The sequence below is a fragment of the Leptopilina heterotoma genome, unplaced genomic scaffold (genome assembly GCF_015476425.1).
Source record: "Leptopilina heterotoma isolate Lh14 unplaced genomic scaffold, ASM1547642v1 Lhet_247, whole genome shotgun sequence".
Lineage (NCBI taxonomy): Eukaryota > Metazoa > Arthropoda > Insecta > Hymenoptera > Figitidae > Leptopilina > Leptopilina heterotoma.
Genome location: NW_025110963.1, coordinates 202,426 through 225,406, shown reverse-complemented (window position 1 = coordinate 225,406; position 22,981 = coordinate 202,426). Strand labels below are relative to the sequence as shown.

The window sequence follows — 22,981 nt, the reverse complement described above, 5'->3', positions numbered from 1 at the left end:
TCATTATCATTGAATTCGTCGATGACATTGTTATTACTTAACACTCGAAGAAATTGAATTTCGTTAATTTAAAAAAAATGCATATTTTTACTTATACTTGACCCTAGAGTTTAAATTTAGCTTTTAGTTTAATATTATCAAATAAAAGCAAATATTTTATTTAAAGAGTCGAAAATTAATATGATATACGTACCTGATAATAAACAGTCTTCTTATTAATTAATAAGTATAAGAGACATGAATGCTTTTGGTTAATTAAAGAACATATATATGTAAGTAAAAGATTGCACTTATTACATTTAGTTTTAAATGCAATAATCAAAATCGGGGTTTTAAAAATTATTAAATCGATGAAAAAAATATCAGCTTTCGTTTGCAATAATTTATTTTAAAATGAATCAGACCAATGTTGGTGAAAATATCAGATTAAATATTAATTATAAAAAATTATGGTCAAATTTTTAAAATGTTAAAAAGTAAAATTAATCAATCAAAAGATCATTAAAAACTCTTTCAGTTCTAACCCCGTCAGATTTTCAAAAAAGGCGAAAAGTTTTTTGAGTTATGTTACCACTAGATAAATAAATAGACTAGACTAATAAAAACACTAGACAATGAATTCCCTCTTAATTTTTTTTAAAGTAGTTGAATTTTTAACTTGGGACACATATTAATAAGTGGTCTTCCAATGAAGAGTTGAAAAAGTTCTTTAACTATCCTTTCCAAAGTTTTGCTAATGGTTAGACAAAATCAGCCTAAAGTCAGATCTATTAAATGTTTATATTGTCTGTTGTTATGTTTTGTCTAAAATGTACGATAATAAAGTTCAGAACAATTAGTTTAATATTATAATCACAGATATAAAAGAAAGCCGCGGTCTAAGTATCAATCTTATAGGCGGTTACAATAAATTTACATGTTAAGTACTGGGACTATAAACTAGTAAACAAATTTTTTTAATTACTAGCTGTATTTCTCCAGTTATTAACTCTGGTTCTTATCAACTGTTTCAGCTGAAGTAAAGATGCCAAGTGGAAACATTGACAAACCTGTTATTGAAGACAATCATGATGGCACTGTTTCTCTCAAATACGATCCAAGAGAAGAAGGTCTTCATGAAATTTCTGTGAGATTTAATGGCGAACATATTCCAGGTAACTTCCTTTAAAACTAAAAAATAATTTATGTCTTTTTATAAATTACTTACCCTCTAAATTTCAATTAGTCTGAAACTACTAATCATCGAAGTTGAACCTTGACTTATTTCTGGATAAATAATTTTTAATTGTAAATTAGCTGTTGAGATAATAAATTGAATGTTCAAACAACTAACTTGAAAGCTATTTCAGTGAGGTTATTAATTAAAGGACCGACTAACTAAAACTAAGACGATAAATTGCTTACACTTGTGCTTAAGATTTCTCTCAGATTGTCATCATTAATTGTCCGCAATTTATGTTAACTAATTGTCAGCACGAATCACATAATCCCAAGCCAATTAATATTAAATACAATCCAGGTTCATTTGTATTTTCGTGTACAAATGTACAATCGTGCCAAATGACATATTATTAAATTGTCGTTCATCGTTTCAAAAAAGACATTATCTATTTATCAATTTAAACAGATAAATTAATGGAAACCAATTTTTTTATTCAACATTCTATCACTCTACCTTATCTATGTCAAATTCAGCCTTCTTCTCCCTCCTCCATTTCTACCTTAAATACATTTTACACTCCCCATCCTAACCATACAATATTCCACACGGAGAAAACTGGAGTGTTGAACTTTAAAGTTAAAAAAATAGATTTGATAAATCTGGATCTTACACTTTACTATATTTTTCCTTTCGTAAAAGTTACACTTATTTTAATATTTGTTTCACACTTCCAAAAATTTAAATTAATCGGTTGAATATCGCTGTAAATAAATTTGATGTTTAAAATTTTGTGTTTACTAAATTAAAACTAAAATTATCAATTAAAATTGATTAAAATATAATTTTCAGAATTAATTATACAATTAATTGTAATAGTACAAAAAAATTCTAAAAATTTGATATCTTAAATTTTTAATGGGTAGAAAAATACTAAAACGTTAAAAACTACATTAAAAATAAAAAATGATCTGTGATTTACAATTTTTACTAAATAAATTTTTTATTTTTAAACTTACACTGATAAAGTTAGGTCGCTGATTACAAATCCAAAGTCAGATTTTCAAAATTAAAAATACCAATTTACCGAATTAACATTTAAGAAATGCAGCAACACTTATGAAAATCACTATGTAGAGGTTTTTGGGGTCGCTTATTGCAAATTTGATGTCAGTTTTTCAAATACATTCTATAGATTAATAAAATTTATGTTACATTGAGAAGCCCTATTGAATATGCCAATTTCTATATTTTGCAAATTTAACATCAAATTTGAATTCAACGACTTCAAAAACCCTCGAGTAATAAGTTTCACACTAATTCGGTCTATTTTTAATCCTTTAACGCCCGAAAATTTTTAATTTGATGGATTTTTATGAAGTTTTGGTACCTAAGGATTTTTGGAATCACTGATTACGAATCTGATGTTACATTTTCAAAATTCAAAATGTCGGATCCAATATGGCGGATTGAAAAAATTTTAAAATATTGCTTCATTTTTATTATTAAACTTAGTATCTAGGGGTTTTCGGTGCCGCAGATTACGAATTTAATGCCAGATTTGCAAAATTCAAAACCACTTGTCTAATAAAAATCTATTCAATTAAAAAACTTCAGTCCGCCATATTGAATCCGCTATTTTGCAAAATGAAAATATAATATCAAATTTATAATCAGCGACACCGAAAACTCTTAGATACAAAGCTTCATCAAAATCTATGAAATTTAAAAATTTTGGTCCGGCATATTGGATTTGCCATTTTGAAATTTGAAAATCTAGCCTTAGATTCATAATCAGAGATCCCAAAAACTCCTAGGTACCAAGTTTGATAAAAATCCATTGAATTTAAAATTTTCGGTCCGCCATATTGGATCCGCCATTTTGAATTTAAAAAATCTGACATTAGATTGGTAATCAGCGACCCTGAAAAAATGTAGATATCATTTGTCACTTTAATATTTTATCACTGTTTAAAGAAATTAAAGATATGATTTTTATTGTTTTATGGTACAGTGTATTTTTAAATTAAACATCAAATTTAGATTCAGAAATCTGAAAAACCCTGGAATAACCATTGACTCGCATCAAATAAGTTTTAGTATATTTTCTCAAATGTATAATGACGAAAAAAAATATTTTATTGTAAGAGGGATGGAATATATGGGTATTTTTAATAGAGCCTCAGTATTTCTCTGAAAACTAATTATGACCTAATTACGTCTCAGAAAACTCTTCTATTTTTTTACGTTAGATAATTTTTCAATATAAGCTATAATAATATGTATTTCTATTTCAGGATCCCCTTATAAGTTCCATGTAGATTCTTTAGCAAGTGGATATGTGACGGCTTATGGTCCTGGCTTAGTTTACGGCGTTTGTGGTGAACCTGGAAACTTCACTATCTCCACCAAAGGAGCAGGCGCAGGTGGATTGTCTATGGCCGTAGAAGGTCCTAGCAAAGCTGAAATTTCCTGCCACGACAACAAAGATGGAACAGTCTCTGTTTCTTATCTACCAACAGCGCCCGGAGAATACAAGATCACTGTTAAGTTCGGCGATAAGCACATTAGAGGCAGTCCCTACGTTGCCAAAATTACTGGTAAGCTTTCTAGGATGCTATTTTTTTTATTACTTATTACTATTTTTTGTATTTTGTATTAGTTTGGCACCAAATTTTTAATACATTGTAAATTCTTTAAAGGCGAGGGTCGCAAGAGGAACCAAATATCAGTAGGATCTTCGAGTGAAGTTCAGCTTCCAGGAAAAGTATCCGACGAAGATATCAGATCGTTAAATGCCTCGATCACAGCTCCAAGTGGTTTGGAGGAGCCATGCTTCCTGAAGAAGTTGCCTAGTGGAAACATGTGTGTCTCTTTCACTCCTCGCGAGTCTGGAGAACATACAGTTGCGGTAAAACGAATGGGCAAGCACATTGCCAATTCGCCTTTCAAAATAGACGTTAAGGATCGTGAAGTTGGTGACGCGAAAAAAGTCAAAGTTAAAGGCAATGCCCTCAAGGAAGGAAAGACTCACGTGGAAAATACATTCTCCATCGATACGAGAAACGCCGGATACGGTGGCTTATCCCTCTCCATGGAGGGACCGAGTAAAGCAGAAATCCAGTGCAAAGACAACGAAGACGGCACATTAAACATTTCGTACAAGCCAACCGAACCAGGGTATTACATCATGAACTTGAAATTCGCCGACCATCATGTCGAGGGTTCGCCTTTCACAGTCAAGGTTTCCGGAGAAGGAAGCAATCGTCAGAGGGAAAAGATTCAACGACAAAGGGAAGCTGTTCCTATTACGGAAGTTGGCAGTCAATGCAAACTTACGTTTAAAATGCCTGGAATTACTTCCTTTGACCTGTCGGCAACGGTCACTTCTCCGGGCGGTGTCACTGAAGACGCTGAAGTTAAGGAAATCGAGGATGGTCTTTATGCCGTTGCTTTCGTGCCAAAGGAACTTGGTGTACATACAGTGTCCGTTAAATACAAGGAATTGCACATTCCTGGATCACCTTTCCAATTCACCGTTGGTCCACTGAGGGACGGTGGAGCTCACAGAGTTCACGCCGGAGGTCCTGGACTCGAGAGGGGAGAGCAGGGTGAGCCTTGCGAGTTTAATATCTGGACTCGAGAGGCCGGAGCAGGAACACTCGCTGTGTCTGTTGAGGGTCCCAGCAAAGCTCAGATCGACTTCAAGGATCGCAAGGATGGCAGTTGTTACGTCAGTTACGTAGTTTCCGAACCAGGCAAGTTTACATTACGACTTTAAAATGTAATTAAGTGCTTTTTAATTTACTTAATTATTTATAAATTTGTTTTATTCGACAGGGGTCCTGGTGACTGTGGACTAACTAAATTTCATTAATGAGAAAAGGATAGACTTCGTCCTTTTCTTACCAATGGGATTTCTTAGTTAGTCCACATGCCAATAGGACTCTTGCCAGATCTAGGTAAATTATGAGGCAGTACAGATTCATTTCAGTTGTGTTAATTTTAATCCTAGAAGCTAATTGCATAAATCAATCCAGGCAAATAGAAAAATGAACGTCTTCCACAAGTGCATTTTTCTATTTGCCTAAATTTAGCTTAAGGATTACCACAAACAATACGAATACTTGAACAATAGCCTTTGTAAATGAGGATTAACTCCGAGAACCCAAGTGATATTTTCTTTCTCCCTTCATCGAATGGAAGACTATAGATAAAAGTATAAAACTTGACACGTTCCTCAGGCGGTAACGGAAATCTTTATTTCTCACACCAAGGCAACTTCTTCGTTTAACATTGTACTTCTCTATCTCGACAATTCAAAATGACATAAGACTAAAAATCTTACACTTCCTCACTCTGTCTACTTGTAGACTTTGATATAAGAATATCTTCAAATTCCACTATGTATTTTCTTCCTTTTTCCAAAACGAATACCATAAGAATGACCATAAGAATATCTTCCTTTACCTAATTTGCATATCTACTCTTTTCATATAAGGATTATTCTCCACTATTCAAGGAATGATACTGATGAATCACTAATAAAACTTTGATGGTAAATAAAGGTATTGAACTTTTGTCAAGCCATTGATAAATTTTGTTTATTCAATTCCATTAATGCAGAGTCTCTTGAGATTTTTTGGAAAATTGTTTGGCAACTTGACAAGAAATGTAAGATTACTGGCAAGGATGTTGATGAAATGGAATCTCCTTCTTAAATTAAACTCTTTTCATGCCAGGGATGAGTATTACATTTTTAAACAAATAGGTCAAGAACAATCATACAGAAATCAACCGTGAAATTAAATTAAATCTCTTATTGTTTATTCTTCTTTCAATTCTACAAACGGATGGAGAAAATTAGCAAAAAGGGTCCTTCTGGTGGAAATTAATCATAATTTCCAATCTTTAACGGTTGACAAACTTGAGCAAGTTGAAATATGTGAATGGTCTCGAAGATTAATCTATCTATCAATCTTGGAAATTTTTGACTAAGTTTCTTCTTCAACTTAGTGTGAATTATCATCTTAACCCTTCCTCTCTTCATGATCCCAAAATATCATCGACTATATTTACTAAGGTAGATTCATATTTTGGTGGCATGAATATATTTGTTGCCTCGTCGCTCTGAATGCGAATTATATTTGGGTCGCCAAAAAGAAGAAAGAGAAGAATATCAATTTTCAAGAGTGCGAATAGAGAGCCAATAGAGGGAGAGAGAGAGAGAGAGAACAAGAACGAAAAACGCTGAAGAAGAATATTTGAGTTTGAGAATTAGGTTCGGTTGGAGAAAAGTATAGTGGTGCGCGACCAATCTCCGCTTCTACAGCGGCACTCGCCTCTTTTCCCTTATTTTTGTTTTTCTTCCCCTTTCACTCTTTTATATCTTTGAATTTTTGCTACATTTATTTACTGTCTCTTATTAAGTTCTTCTAATTTCGTCATTTAACTTTTCTTCTCTTTCCCATTTGTCAATTTCAATAGTGTCTTCTCTCGGATATTAGAAAAAGATTTTTGATTAATTTCTCACTTCTTAAAGATGAGCACCTTCACGACGTGTACTCAACTTACAATCTCAGACGATACAAGTCAAGATTCAGAGGATGACGGTCAGTTAGGCGAATATGATGAATAATCCATTTTCTAATTTTTCAGCACAGAGAATATTTAATTGATTTTATCATTGATTACCATTTCTTCATTCACTTTATAATTACGATAATGAATCATAACTCTTAAGTGCATAGTTGTTATAACATTTGCTGACTAGTTTTTCTATTTCATTCTAATATCGTAATCATAATTACAACCTAATTACAATTTTTGATAATAAACTTATTTTTATTCTTGATATTCAATTTATTTCTGGAATTTTAATTGTAATTCAAATTGTAATTGTAATTTCCTTTATTATTATAATTAACTAAGTATACAACAGAAAAATAATATGAAAAATTTTAATGATTTCTACTGATTTTGAACAATTATGTAAAAGTTATGGAATCTAAATAATTACTTCGATTTGAGCTAATTTGAGTATTGTAATTTCAGGTGAATACAGAGTGGGAATTAAATTCAATGATCAACACATCCCGGATTCTCCACATAGAGTTTACATTTCTCCAGCAATGGGAGATGCTCACAAGGTTGAAATAGCTCAATTTCCTGATTCCGGAGTACAAATTGACAAACCGGCAACTTTCCTTGTTCGCAACAATGGTGCCAAGGGACAACTCGATGGAAAGGTAAATTAATTTCAAATACTTTTTGGTAAATTTTTTATATAATTTGATGAACATTTTAATTGGCCTTTCCAAGACTCTGCATACACCTTTATATTTTTAAAGCTAAGTTTATTTCTATCGCAAAACATTTTAAATATAGCTTCCCCTCTCTTACGAAATGAACATACTATATCATAACACGTGGGAAGAATTTAATGCGAGAAAAATGCAAAAGCGAATATTTTTACCAAAGTCGAATTTTAATGAAACATTTAACTAAAAATTGTAAATTCAAAATTTTATTAAATTTTACTAATTAATTGAATTTTATTTATTGTATTAATTAGATGGTAGTTACGAATTTATTCGAAAGGGGAACAATTTGTCAATTAATTTAATGTAGAAGTGTAATTTAAGGCTCGAACTAGATCCATAAATCCCGTAAAAGTCCGTAAATTTGTTTAAAGTCCGTAAAAGTCCCTTTTTTTAAAAAAGATCCTTAAAGTCCGTAATTTGATTGAAAAAGCAATAAAAGTTCGTAAATTTAACGATATAATTTAGAAAATTTTTGAAAAGTTCCAAATAATTGCAAAAATTTAATTATTTTCTAAAGCAATAAAATTCATGGCGAAATTTCAATTATTTTCAAAAATTTTTAAAAATCCTCGTCAAAATTTCAATTATCTTTATAAATAATAAAATTCTTCTCCGAAATTCAATTATTTTCAAAAATTTTAATAAAATTTTACCCAAAAATTCAATTACAATTTAGAATACAATTTTAATAACATTTCATGAAAGAATTCAAATTAAAAAAAAAATTTTAATAACATTTTTTGAAAGAATGTAATTAATTTCTAAAATTTTTAATAAATCCCTCAAAACAATTCAATTCTTTTTTTTAAGTATCTAGTAAAATTCATAGTAAGAATTTAATTATTTTCAATACAATCATTAAAAAAATTCGATTGTATTCAATAAATTAAAGAAATTTTTCGAAAGAATTAAATTATTTTCTAAAAATTTAAATAAAATTCAAGAATTAAATGTTTAATTTTAATTATTAAGAAACACGATTATTGTAAAAAACTTGAAATAAATTGTTTATATAAAATTCAATTAGTTTGAAAATTTTCAATGAAAATTATTAAAGAAACTCCATTATTTTAAAGAAATTCAAATAAATTCTTCAAAAGAATTTAATTAGGATTATGAAAATTTTTAATAAAATTCTCCCTAAAAATTCAATTATTTCCATAAATAATAAAATTCTTCGAAGAAATTAAATTATTAACAAATTTTTTGATAAAAATCTTTGCATACATTCAATGATTTGTAAATTTTTTATAAATTTTTTTTGTCAACAATTTAATTATTTTCATAAATAGTATAAAATTTGTACAGCGATTTAATCATTTTCGTAAATAATAAAACTCTTTTTAGAGAAAAAAAAAAAAATTTTATTCAAAAGAGAAAAAAAAATTTTTTCTTTTTTAAATTTTTGATTAAAGAAAAAAAAAAAATTTGTGTATAAATAAAACTTATTCAGGAATTGAATTATTTTCGTTTATAAAATTTTCACAGAAATTTAATTATTTTCGAACAAACACAATTTTCATCAATTTTTTTCGAAAAAAATCGATTATATAAAATTATTTTTATAAAATTCTTCATATCAATTCAATTATTTAAAAAATTTTTTTAATAAAATTCTTTGGAAAATTTTAATTATTTTCATAAATAATAAAACTCATTGCAGAATTTCAATTTCATTTAATACAATTTCAATCGAATTCCTCGAAAAATTTAATTATCCTGAAAAGTTTGTTGATAAAATTTTTTATGAGAATTCAATTTAAAGAAACATTCAATTGTTCAATAAGTTATTAATTTTTTATTTAAATAATTGAATTCTCGTTGAATTTTCTAATAAAAATTGATTTAAAAATTAATTTCTGTTATTAAAATTTTAACTAATAATTCTGTGAAATTAATTTTTTTCAAAGGGTTTAATTGAATTTTTTTAAAAAATTTTTTGAAGTTTTGTTATTTTTTAATATAATATATTTAATTGGAGAATTTTTGAATAATTGTAATTTCGTAAAATTGAATTGTAAAAAATGGATTTTTGAAAATTGTCAAAGAACTTTTCGAAAAATATTAAAAATAATTGATTTAAAGATAGAATTTTAGTTAAAAATTCTTTTAAAAAAAGTTAAATTGAAGTGATGAAAATAGTTTTCAAGAAATACAATATTCTTATAATATAAAATAATAATTTCATTAGTCGGCCATCTTTAATAAATTATTATAAAACATGAAGAAAGCGATTACTCCGAGTCGAAGACTCGGAGTGATCGATATCTTCATGTTTTATAGTTATGAAAAATTTAATTTCTAGTTTTAAGTAAAATGTTCTCTTATTTGACTCGGACTGGTTATATTTTTGTCAGCACTCAGCATTTGGTCCGTAAATGGTCCGTAATTTTTTATTTTTGGTCCGTAAAGTCCGTATTTTTAAATACTTTCACTGGTTCGAGCCCTGGTAATTAGATAGTTGCGAATTTATTGTGAAGGGGACCAATTTATCAATATTTTTGAAAACAAAAATAATTTTTACCCGCCAATATTTCTTTCTGGTTATGGTCTGAATCTGAACATAAATTGAATAATTAACTGATTTTTAGATCGTTTCTCCCAGTGGAGTTGAGGATGACTGTTTCATCCAAGCCATTGACTCTGAGGAATACTCGGTGAGGTTTATGCCCCATGAGAATGGAGTCCACAATATCCATCTTAAATTCAATGGAGTTCACATAAACGGAAGTCCGTTTAGAGTGAAGGTCGGCAAAGTGGACGCTGATCCGGCTGCTATCCACGTCCATGGAAATGGATTGTCCGAAGTGAAAACAGGACAAAAGACCGATTTTATTATTGACACGTGTAATGCTGGTTCTGGAGCTCTCGGAGTCACTGTCGACGGTCCCAGCAAAGTTGCGATGGATTGCACTGAAGTTGAAGAAGGCTACAAAGTCAGGTACACCCCCTTAGTTCCTGGCGATTACTACATCAGCATCAAATATAACGGATATCATACTGTTGGATCGCCTTATAAAGTTACAGCGACAGGTAAATTCATTATCTTTGCCATTTTTTCTTTCTGATCAAAACAATGTTTATATTTAATTAAAATTAAAATTTTTAAAAATTAATTTACAGGGAAAGACTTAGCTGAGAGGGGAGCTCAAGAAACTAGCACAATTGTTGTTGAAACTGTACAAAAAATATCCAAGTCAAAAAATGCCGGTCCAATTCTTCCACGTTTCAAATCTGATGCCAGTAAAGTATCAAGTAAAGGCATGGGACTGAAAAAAGCTTATCTAGGAAAACAAAATCAATTCACTGTCAATGCTACAGACGCAGGTAAATAATATTATCATTTTACTTGATTACTTTTCTAACTGAGAGTATTTATAATAAATCTAATGTAATATATTTAAGTATCTATAATTAATTTTTTCATGAAATCATCACAGAATTTAGTGTTAATTTATTGCCGTATATTCAACAATTTAAAGCTGTTAAAGTATTTTTAAAAATGTATGGCACTGACAGCTTAAGGGGAGAATTTTTAACTGTATCGCAAGAAAATGATTTAAATCTTCCATAAAATTATGTTTAAAATAATTTCTTGAGGGGAAATCAATAGTCAGAAAATGAAGAAATTTCTCAAAATATATTCTGACTCTTTTTAGATTTATATTTTTCTCAAAAATTGATAGATTTTAAAATCCATCCGTAATTTTGTAGAAAATATGTTTCTGTATCACCAAAAAAATTAACGAATAAAAAAATTGATTTTTATAATTTTTTGAAGCATTTTTTTTGGAAAAAAAATTGTTTTTAAGTTGAACATGATAAAAAATACCATTATTATTCAATTTTTTATATGGAAATTCACTTTTTTATCTTTCTAAAAAATTTCCAATCACAATATAACAAAATTATGATATTGTGATTTGAAATTAGAAAAATAAACAAGTGAATTTCCATATAAAAATTTAAATAACAATGATATTTTTTATTATTTTTAACCTGAAAACAATACTTTTTTCAAAAAAATGCTTCAAAACTTATAAAAATCAATTTTTTTATTCGGTAATTTTTTATAGACACAAAAACATATTTTCTACAAAATTACGGATGGATTTTAAAATCTATCAATTTTTGAGAAAAATATTAATCCAAAAAGGGTCAGAATATATTTTGACCGTCCTTATTAATTTTTTTTATCAATTTCAACCTAAAAACAAAGTTCTTTTCAATGAAAAAATGCTTCAAAAATTTTAAAAATCAAGCTTTTCATTCAGTGATTTTTTTGGAGATACAAAAATTTAGAGCTATTTTAGTGCTCTAAAATAAATCTAAAAAAATTTTTAAAACCATTTCATTAAAATTAAATGTAAGAATTTTTAAAAACATTTACAACAGAAATAAATAACAAAAATGATAATTTTTTTAAACACCGAGTTTTTGAGAATTTTTAGTCAATAAGTTTAAAAAAATGTTAGAGAACTTATGAATAATTTTCTATTATTATTATTTTTTTTTTTAAACAAGTCTCATAATTTTATCTTTTACTGATTATTTTACAGTCATTTTATACAAACTTTTTAAAAATATAAACTTTTGAGAAAAATTAATTTTTAAAATTTTTATTTTAATAAAAGTTTCGACTATGTATATTTATCACTATACCAAGAAACTGATTTTAATCTTCTATAAAATCATTTTTATAGTAATTTTTTTATAGTAATTCAATGGTTATAAAATAAAATCGGTCAGAAAATATTTTTACACTTTTTAAAAATTTATTTTCTTAAAAATTGATAAAATGTAAAATTCATCAGTAATTTTGTGAAAAATATGTTTTTGTATTAACGAAAAATTTGCCGAATTAAAAACTAAGTTTTTACTATTTTTGAACCATTCTTTTGTAAAAAAAAGAACATTTTGTTTTTAGGTTGAAAATGTAAAAAATACAATTGTTTGTTACTTTTAAAATCTGAAAAAATCATTTTTTTATTATTCTAACTAATTTCAAATCATAATTTTATCATTATTTATTTTAATATTTTATTATATGTTTATTAAAAAAAATTATAATTTGAAGTTAGTTAGAAAAATAAGCAAATGAATTTCCAAATAAAAAATTGAATAATAATGATAATTTTTAGCATTTTCAACTTAAAAACAAAGTTTTTTTAAATGGAAAAATGCTTCAAAAATTGTAAAATCGTCTTTTAACGATTAGTTTACAGTTATTTTATCAAAACTTTTTAAACATTTAAATATCAAGAAAATGATCTAAATCTTCTATAAAATTATTTCGATAGGAATTTAATGGTTATAAAATAAAATCGGTCAGAAAATATTTTGACACTTTTTAAATATTTATTTTTCTTAAAAATTGTTAGAATTTTTTCAATTTTTTTATTGGACATTCATTTGTTCATTTTTCTAACTAATTTCAAATCATAATTTATTAATCATAATTTTTTTATATTTTAGATATATTTTTAAAAATTATGGTTTGAAATTAGTTAGAAAAATAAACAAATGAATTCTCATATAAAAAATCATTTTTAACCTAAAAACAATAATTTTTATAAAGAAAATGCTTTAAAAATAGTAAAAATAAATGTTTTCAATCAGCAATTTTTTTATTAGAAGGTACTAAGACATATTTTTTACATAATTACGGATGGACTTTAAAATCTATGAATTTTTAAGAAAAATAAAAATTCAAAAATGGTCAAAATATTTTCTGACCGATTTTATTTTATAGCCATTGAATTCCTCTCAAAATTTAAATCATTTTCTTTTGTCAGATTCCTGAAGTTGGCGTCGATTCTATGCATCGAAAAATATCTCACTAGGTTTTTAAGAATGAAAATGTTACTAATTTCCAAGTTTCGATTCAATTGGGGAGTTAAAAATTTTTAGGGCACGCTTTTAATCTGAAATTTTTAAAAAAAATGGTCGATTTTTTGGTTCCACGCAAGAAATGATTTTTGACGCTCAGAATTAACGCCAATTTCATAGCCCACTTTTATCTTTTCCATAAATTGATAAAGAATGCCTAATGTTTATTAAATAAGCTTCTTGAAAAATTATTATTTTAATATTCATATTGAGTCGACTTATAAGAAAATGATATAAATGATTTAAAAACTAATTTTAATTATTTGTTTCAGGCAACAACATTTTGTACTGTGGTGTATATGGACCTAAAGGCCCTTGCGAGGAAGTTTATGTGAAACACGCGGGAAGAAATAACTATAACGTAAGCTACTTAGTACGTGAACGAGGAGAATATATAGTTATTGTAAAATGGGGTGACGATCATATTCCTGGATCACCTTATAAAGTAGAAGTTTAGATTGAAAATCGAAATCCTTATATGGAAAAAAACGAGAAATGAATTGATGTATTTTTTTGCGAGAGCAAATTTTATGCGCGAACAAAAGTTTCGAATGTCAAATGATCACTTTAGATGTTATTTAATTATCAATTTTGTCATTGTGAGTGCAGCATCTAGATTTTTTAACACAACTTGCCTATTTCTCAATGTCCCCCCCAACCGACCAATTTACTTTTTATAGTTTAGCAAAATTGCTACTTGGTATTTCCAAGAGTTAGGATGTAAGATATTATCGTTCTGGATATTTTTATTACACAAGATACGACAGTGTTTTTTCGTCAATTTATTTCAATTTATCTGATTAAATTATAAATTTGATAAGTTAAATTAAAAAAAGCATAACTTTGGGACATTTTATTCTTTAAGTTTTATTATCTTAGATTGATGAACATCCAGATGTGCCTTATTATTTACATAAACATATTATATATTTAAAACAAAAATCAAAATATCATAAATAAATCTCCATTGCGTTACAGTGAGTCATTATTATATTACCGATAAAAGCGTATATTGTTATAGAAATAAAACTAATATATATTTATTAACATTTTGTTGTTTTTTAATTTTCTATCACTATAAACCTATAAATTTACGTGTATTATATGTGAAAAGAAGTAGAATAATTTTCACAAATGTTAAATAGATTATTTTGCTTCGTCATAGGAAGTTCTATAGTGATGTCGATTATTAAACTTAAAATCAATTATTTTTACAATTTTTTAAGCGTGGTATACATATTTCGACATGAGAAACAATTGTCCTGATGTATGTGTGTATAAATAAATTTTTTTTTAGTATAGTCAGGGAAATGACGGGGGGAAAATTAGGAAAATTGACTTTCTTAGACTTTTCTTTTAAATATTGCAACAAAATACCACATTTTTCAGTTATAAAATGCAACTTGTTTCGATGTCTATAGTGTGAAAAATAACTAGGTATAAACAAATCTTTTAAACAAGTTGTAAATCCAGATGTTCATTACATGAACATTTTGCTTCCTCTTTACGATCATCAAAAAAAATTTGCTTCCTCGTGGAGGAAGCATTAACGATAAATATATTTTACTTTTAAATCATTTTTAATACAATTTAACATTTATAAAATAAAGTTTATTCCTCTTAATAAAAACAATAAAATTTTCTTATACAGTAATATGAATTTAAATAAACAAAAAAATTTTAGTAAAAAAGTGAATTTTTCAACTGTAATTGTAATTAATTCTATAATTTTCAATAGAATATATACTTTATATACATCAGTCGATTCGTCTTGATGCAAAGAATAAGATTTTTGATTCATTTTTCAATAAATAATAACATTTTATTGTACAGCAACATGATTTTTAAGAAAAAATGAATAAAAGTTCAAATTTTTTGTCTATAAATGGTTTTAATTCTATAAATTTTCATACAATTTATACTTTTTATATACCAATCGATTCGTCTTGATGCAAAGAATAAGATTTTATTATAGATTAACTTCAATAACCAACTTAAAAAAAATTTTTTGAAAAAAAAAAATTTTTGTTCTGAGAATTTTTTAGTCTATCAATCCATTTCGAGATATTTTTATGATAAATATACCTGGTAAATTTTAGCCAAATTCGTTAAAACCTCTTCGAGTTATCGTGTTCACAAAAATCGGGATCCACACACACATACATACATCCGGACAATTGTTCAGGGTCTTTTATAACATAGTCCTATATAGAAGAAAATTTGTTAAAAGGATTTTTAAAAATTTTGTAAATTAAACGACTACAAAGCTTCCTCACGAGGAAGCAAAATTATTTTTGAATCATTGTTTAAGATAATTAAATTTTTCAAATATACCTATAATAAAAATCTTTTTGAATAATTTAAATTTTGTAAAATTTAATTGAAAATAATTAATTTTTTCAAGTATTTTTGTTACAATTTTTGAAAATCAACTTTTGAAGAATTTTAATGGCAAATTTTTAAAATAATTGAATTATCAAAACTGTTAATAAAAAATCTTTAAATAAAAATTTATAAAAATATAAATTTATGAAAATTAGCTTCTAATTTTTCAAAATTCAATACTTTCAGTATTTTAAATAACATATTTCCGAAAATTTTAATACATGCAAAAATAATATTTTAGAATTATTTTTAACATTTTTGAGAAAAAAACCATGGAGTAGAAGGGGGTAATGTAGTGCACTTTTCTTTCGAAGACTCCTGTGGTCGCAATTTTCAACCAAATTTTGATCAATAAGGACTCGTTGGAAAGACAATGCTTCTAGCTACATTTATGGTGTACATTATTTTTTTGTAGATGTAGATGGAGCTTTTCTATATCAAAAAAACTGAAGGCACTTTTTTTCGACATTCTAAAATTTGTGGGGCAATGTAGTGCACCACTTTATTAGTGAAATAAAAAGCAGAGAATATATTATAAACGATTTTATTTTATTAGATATAATATTAGGGACATAAGAAACTTAAAAAACTATAAACTAGTAGTGATGCCCACGAGATGAGACTTTGCATGTAAAAACCGAGACGAGATCAAGACTTTGCATGGTATCATCTCATCTCGTGGATAGCACTATAAACTAGAGATTTCTTTGGTCCTGTGTTAGATAAAACTGAAAGAAAACTGCAAAAATTTGCAAAAAGCAAACATGGTTAAATAATACATACTTACGGTACTCTGATTGCCCCAACAACCCCGTGCACTACAATGCCCCCAAGCACTTTTTTCACATTGACTTCAATATCTCAATAAAAACAAAATTAAACGTCAAAACAATACTAAATTTGGGTTCAGAAGTAAATTTTACATGGAAAAATCACTTTCCTGATACTTTTTTAACGAGCCTCACATTTTCTTCAAGTCACTAAAAAAACGGAAATATGGTTTCGAAATCTAGTGTTTTTGAAGTGACGCCACAACTTCTTTTAGAAGAAGCACAATAAAGCCTAAATGATATACATTACTATAATTTGATACCTTAACCCTACCATACCAACGACAAGTAATTCAATTCATTCGTTTAGTCAGTAAAGTCAGTGCACTACATTACCCCCCTCTACTCTACGTTCAACATTTTTTATTAAAATTCATCAAAAAATTAATTAGTTTTCTTAAATTATACAAAAATTCTTTTAACAAATTCAATTATTTTTGAAAAATTACATTACAATATTATTAAAATCTAATTCTTATAAGTGTTTTATCATAATTTTTTAAGATTCAATTATTTTTAAACAAAATAAATTTCAATTTTTTAAAATGTACTTTTTTAAACTTCATTAAATTTAGGAGAAACCATGTTCATATTATTTACAATTAAAAGTTTTCAAAAATTTGATTATTTTTATTTATATTTTTCATAAATTCAATACAAAATTTCACCAAATTTCAATTGTTTGTAAATTTTTCAATCGTATATAATTGAAAAATTATTAATTTTTGAAAAATTAATTTTAAGAATGTCTTTATTATGTTTTAAAAATATTATATCTTACTAACTTAAGAAATAAACATGGACAGTTACAATTATTATAAAGAATTGAGTTTTTGTATTTAAATAATTGAACTATTCTAGAAGAACTTTCGGAAAATTATTTAAAATAATTGATTTAGATATACAGTTAAATTGAAAATTGTAGTAAATAATTGAATTCAGGTAGGGTTATAATTGTAATTTTTAAAAATTATTAAATTTTACTCATTTTCCGTAAACTTTTATATTTTCCTGTAAAAAAAATTTGGCCAGGGAAAATAGTTTTAATATCAGGAAAGAGCGGCTAACCTCTTACTTACTTTTTAAAATAAAATTAACAATTTTAAAAATAGTAGAACTTGAGAGGATATTAGAAGAGGATATTTTCTCCAACTATAAGATTACTTTTTTAGGGTGTGCTTTGTCTGCTTCATAAACTATAAACTTACCACAAATTATAATACAAAACATTCTATGTTTTTAATTTCTAACAATAATTTCTTTTTAAATAATTTAAATCTTGAACAACTATATCATAAAATAATGACAATCAATGAATATTTCAAAATTAATTTTATTTTGAAAGAGTTGCGTTTAATGAAAATTGGTTTTAAAATAAATTTTAGTTAAAATTTTATAGATAATTGAATATGAAAATACTTTCGAAGAAGTTGCAGTAACAATATATTCTTATAATATAAAATAATTATTTTATCACTTTATCATCTAAATTATCATAAAAAAGGAAGAAATATATATTTTTCTAAGTTGTTCAATTTCAAAAAGGTTTAAATTTACACGGAAAAAAATAAAAAGTAACTTTTACTACTTTTATAGTAAAAAAATATCCGGTAAAGCATTTCTGGTAATTTTTACTACTTTTGCAGTAAATTTTGCTACGTTCGAAGTAAATATTTGTAAAAATTAGTAAAATTTATTTCGAACGTAGCAAAATTTATTCCAAAAGTAGTAAAAATTATCAGAAATTCTTTACGAGAAATTTTTTACTATAAAAGTAGGGGAAGTGCGCCGGTTGTGGGCACCCCTACGTAAACTTTGACGGCAAGCAGACTTTACTGAACTAAGTATTGCAAGTCGTGTTCGTTGACAATACGGACTTTTCGTATTGATAACGAAACAAATATATGTATTTAGGTAATAGCTGTGAGCATAATAAAGAAAATTTGCATTAAATAAATAAAAAAGTAATTTTGTATTGTTTTCGAAGAGCAACATATGGGTGTAGATTCGTTCAGAAAGAAAGGGTTTAATTTTTTTTTGCAGTGTTGTTATTATATTTTGTGATACACCTTCGTGTTTAACCAAAATCCTGCATCACAAAATGTGTTGGTCTTTTTAAAAAATGACTGTCATTCCCGGTTGTGGGCACCTTTATGTTAAGGAGGCTCTACCATCTGACAATGATGTGGACTACTGTCTCATCTATCCCCAACGGGAAGTTGCCAATGGTAACGATTGGTTCAATAATGGGCCATGCTTGGTGCCCAATGGTTTTTTTTGGCAAAACAATTGGCAACCATCATTGGACCACCAATGGTTTAAACTTGGGATGATCACGCTACTGCCAATGATCGGTAGCCAAGCATCGGGCCAATATTAGTTGCCAAGGAATTGCCAAGGAAACAAAATCGATTTTCAAAAGCTTGATTTTTTATTGGCAGCCAACAAAAAACCAAGGTTTTGAAAATTGATTTTTTTAAATTATTAATTAAAATTTATTTTTAAAAAATACATTTTTCGAAAATTTATTTAAAAAAAATATATTTTTCAAAAATATATATTTTTTTAAATTAATAGAACGTATTAATTTAATTTTTCACCTCTGGTAAAACAAAGGTGAAAGACTGATAAAAATTCCCTCACCGTATCTCACAGTGGAGGGATAACTGTGAATGTCTTTGCGAGAGAGGAGCAGGTACTTATAGAGCCAGTGTAACAGGTCACAAGCGAGAAGAAATCACTAGCATGTACTCTGGCGACGCTTGTCGGAAGTGGCGCAACGTTGGTTGCCAAGCGCTGTGTCGATAATGTCAGGATATGCATGCGCGCCAGAAAACAGTTCCGACAAGCGCCGCCAGAGTGCATGCTAGTGATTTCTTCTCGATTGTGACCTGTTTCACTGGCTCTATAAGTACCTGCTCCATTGGTGGTCCAATGATGGTTGCCATTAATGTTCCAATAATGGAACGGAGTTCGCCAAGCATGGCCCATTATTGAACCAATCGTTTACTTCCCATTGGGTCTAAACTTTCTGCCAAGGAAAGTGACAGCCGCAAACTTCATTAAATGTAATGAATATAGTCGTTCAGTGCATTAGAAGTGCGTTATGGTATGCGTACTAGCTACTTCACATGCAAGCATTATGCTTTTGTTAGCGATGAGCATAGTGTGAAAACGTGTCATCATTTTTGTTCTTTATCCCGGCAAAGTCTCTTAAAATAAAGAAACTTTCATTTCTTCTTTATTTGTGTTGGTTTCCTTTAATATTTTTTCATTTTTAGCGGATTTTTCAAGGGTGCCCACAACCGGGTACAAAAATTTTTTTGTCAAAAAATTTCCATTTCACTAAATTTCGAATAAAACTTTTTTATTTAAAAAAAGCAATTTAATTCCTTCACTGACAGTCACCTTAGACCTCTAGATTTAAATTCGTACACATACATTTGTATAATATGCACATGGACAAATGTTATGAGGCAAAAACAAAAGGGTGCCCACAACCAGAACACTTCCCTTATAGAAGTTTGGAAAATCTTAATTCGTATATGAAAAAATAATAATTATTAAATATTTATTTAAACATAAAGTTATTGATGCTTTCGAATAATTTTACAATAATTGAAGAAATTCGTAAATAAATGTAACAGAACATTTATTTGAGTAAAATTTTTCCCTTTATTTTCTAAACATTAAAAAATTTTCAATTTAATTTTTAATTAATATTTGTATACCTAATTGACAAATAGAATTTATAATCATTTTTTCCCTTTATTTTTGAAAAACTTTAAATTTTATTTTATTAAGTAAAACAATTGTAATTGAGAAATATAAAAAAATTATGGTAAATTTTTTCCTTATGAAAATTGAGAATTTATTACATAAATATTAAGAAACGGGAATATGTACACGGAAAAAAATTGTATGGTTGGGATATAAAAAATGATATTGTTTGCGAAAATATGGTTGGCACATCCATATATATGGTTGGTACAGCCGGATGTATGGATAGGACATCCATATATATAGCTGTACCAACCATATATATGGATGTGCCAACCATATTTTCGCAAACAATATCATTTTTGATATCCCAACCATACCATTTTTTTCCGTGTAATGTTTTTTCCAAAGGAAAGAATCAGTTTGTGAACAATATTGTTATTGAGAAATAAAAATTATGCATAAAATAGCTATATTTCCTACTTTATAATCATAATTGTTTAACAATTTTCTATTTTTTATAAATGAAAAGAAGAAAAATTTGCATATTTTAGAACAATCAAATGAAATATGTTACAGAAGAAAGCATATAATAAACAAAATGGGTATATTTTTATTTTAATATTATTTTATCAATTCAATTAATAGAAAAAATTGAGATTTAAAGAATACAATATGACCCTTTTCCTCCTCTAAAAATGTGATGTGAAAAATTCAGAACAACACGGAAAGAAAAGGTCTGGAAGGGATATCCATAAAAATATTGTTGAGCAGAATATTGTTGTGTTATCCAATTCAATGGAAGAGACAACTTTCAAAATGGAAGCACATTCCATATTCAATGGATGAGGGAGCCATATTATATTGTTGAATCAAATATGGATGTGACATCCATAGGCATGGTTGGGCTTACAATTCATGCTATGGATTTTCACATATGGCTGCCTATCATCCATATAAACTTCCCAGATAACAATCGTGCGTCGCATTTAAACGCATGTTTCTTGCACTAACTGCGTCTTACCAGATGAGTCGGTTCATATACGCATCTTACTATCGTCTGTGACGCTGGTAATAATGCGAGTGTTGTGAACTGCATTTCGTAAGCGCCTGTGATCAGGGTTGTGCAGTGACGCGTCACTCGAGGTTTTTGACGTAAAATACCTAAGTCGGGTAATTTACGTCAAAAACTGGTAAAATACTTGGTAAATTACATGGTTCAAATGAAACCGTTTATAACCTCACATTTTGTTGTTAAGAATGTTGCAGAAACATAAAATTAAACAAAATCACTAATCACCTTACATTAAGTCAAAACAAAAGTTATTCCAATGTCATAATTTCGTAATTTAAAATAAAAAAGACCAATTTTTCAGATTCCAATAAGAAACATGTGTTAAATTTTAGGTTATGTTACTTAAATTATTTATTATTGACAAAAAATTATAATTTTTATTCAAACATAACTTTAAAATGTTCAAAACGTAGAAATTATAGATATGTAAATTTATAAATAAATACTGTTTTCTATTAATTATTAATGTATTTTTAGTTTAATTAATTACATTAATCAGATAATTTCGAAATTATTTCAATATTTATTTTTAGTTTCATATTATATAAATATTTAGAGCATTTGAAGTCGTTCTATTTTACATGAATACAGAAAGGCATTTTTAAAAACATGCATTATAATTATTATATAACGATGCCTGCCACCTTTGCTCATGGTTTATTTTTTAAATTTAAAATAATTAGTTTGACAGTTTGGAGTTCGAGTAATTTACATCGCGTCAAAAACTAGTGAAGTAATTTACCTTGTATTTTACCGTAAAAAACCACGTAATTTACCTGAGGTATTTTACGCGCCCAACCCTGCCTGTGACAAAAATAAGCATGTTCCGTTCACAAGTGCGACTCGCTAGAAGAGTCAATCCATACGCATTTTACCATCCACAGTGCGAATGCTGTGAATGCGTGTGCAGTGAACTGCACTTCAAACGCACGCAATTAATGATGCGCAACCACCCGTATCGGCAATCACACATTTTATAATGGCGACAGCATTGTTTGTGGTGTGTTATCAAAATAAGTTTTTATTGTGATTTCATTTTTTATTGTTTTTTATTGCGATATTATTGTGAGGAATTATTGAGGATTTAATTTTTCAGTACTGCAGCAAAATAAGAAAGTTAAATTTTGTTTAAAGTACATATATATTTTTGTTTATTAGATATAACCTCAAAAAAAAGAATTTGGAAGTTTTTAACAATTTCAGTTCCAAAATTATACTGAAATATTAAATTAAAATCGTTTTTATAAATACCATTTTAATTTAAAAAAAATTACTAATGTCAATAATATTTTCTTTTTATTTAATTCAAATGAGGCTGAAGTATAAATATAATTCATTCGCATTATACCGTCACGCATGTGCCCATCACAATATGCGACAGTTATGGATCGCATATGATGACGCATCTGAGTGGTCCAGTGAACGCGCATAGTGCGGATAAATCGGCACGCGTGCAGATGATATTAGTAGCACACAACGCGCATTGTGTTATCTGGGTTTGGTTGGGAGATCGGCTTGTTGAAATCCTGCGCTTATATTGCGCCAATGTTGCGATTATTAGGTTCCGAAACCAGAATTTTTTTTTACCTTTACATGTTAC

The 22,981-nt window shown here is 27.6% G+C and overlaps 1 protein-coding gene across 5 annotated transcripts in view; it reads left to right on the top strand.

The window, feature by feature from the left end:
* The window catches only part of LOC122503190 (filamin-A), a 98,009-nt gene extending 83,589 nt beyond the window's left edge, over nt 1-14,420 (top strand). For all 5 annotated transcript variants that reach the window (XM_043613639.1, XM_043613638.1, XM_043613641.1 and 2 more), the window contains 7 exons: nt 1,014-1,154; nt 3,457-3,759; nt 3,862-4,917; nt 7,214-7,407; nt 10,074-10,515; nt 10,606-10,809; nt 13,644-14,420. In XM_043613639.1, the coding sequence (XP_043469574.1) occupies nt 1,014-1,154; nt 3,457-3,759; nt 3,862-4,917; nt 7,214-7,407; nt 10,074-10,515; nt 10,606-10,809; nt 13,644-13,828 (2,525 nt within the window). In that variant the 3' untranslated portion in view covers nt 13,829-14,420. The remainder of the gene's footprint in view (nt 1-1,013; nt 1,155-3,456; nt 3,760-3,861; nt 4,918-7,213; nt 7,408-10,073; nt 10,516-10,605; nt 10,810-13,643) is intronic.
* The last annotated feature ends 8,561 nt before the right edge of the window (nt 14,421-22,981 follow it).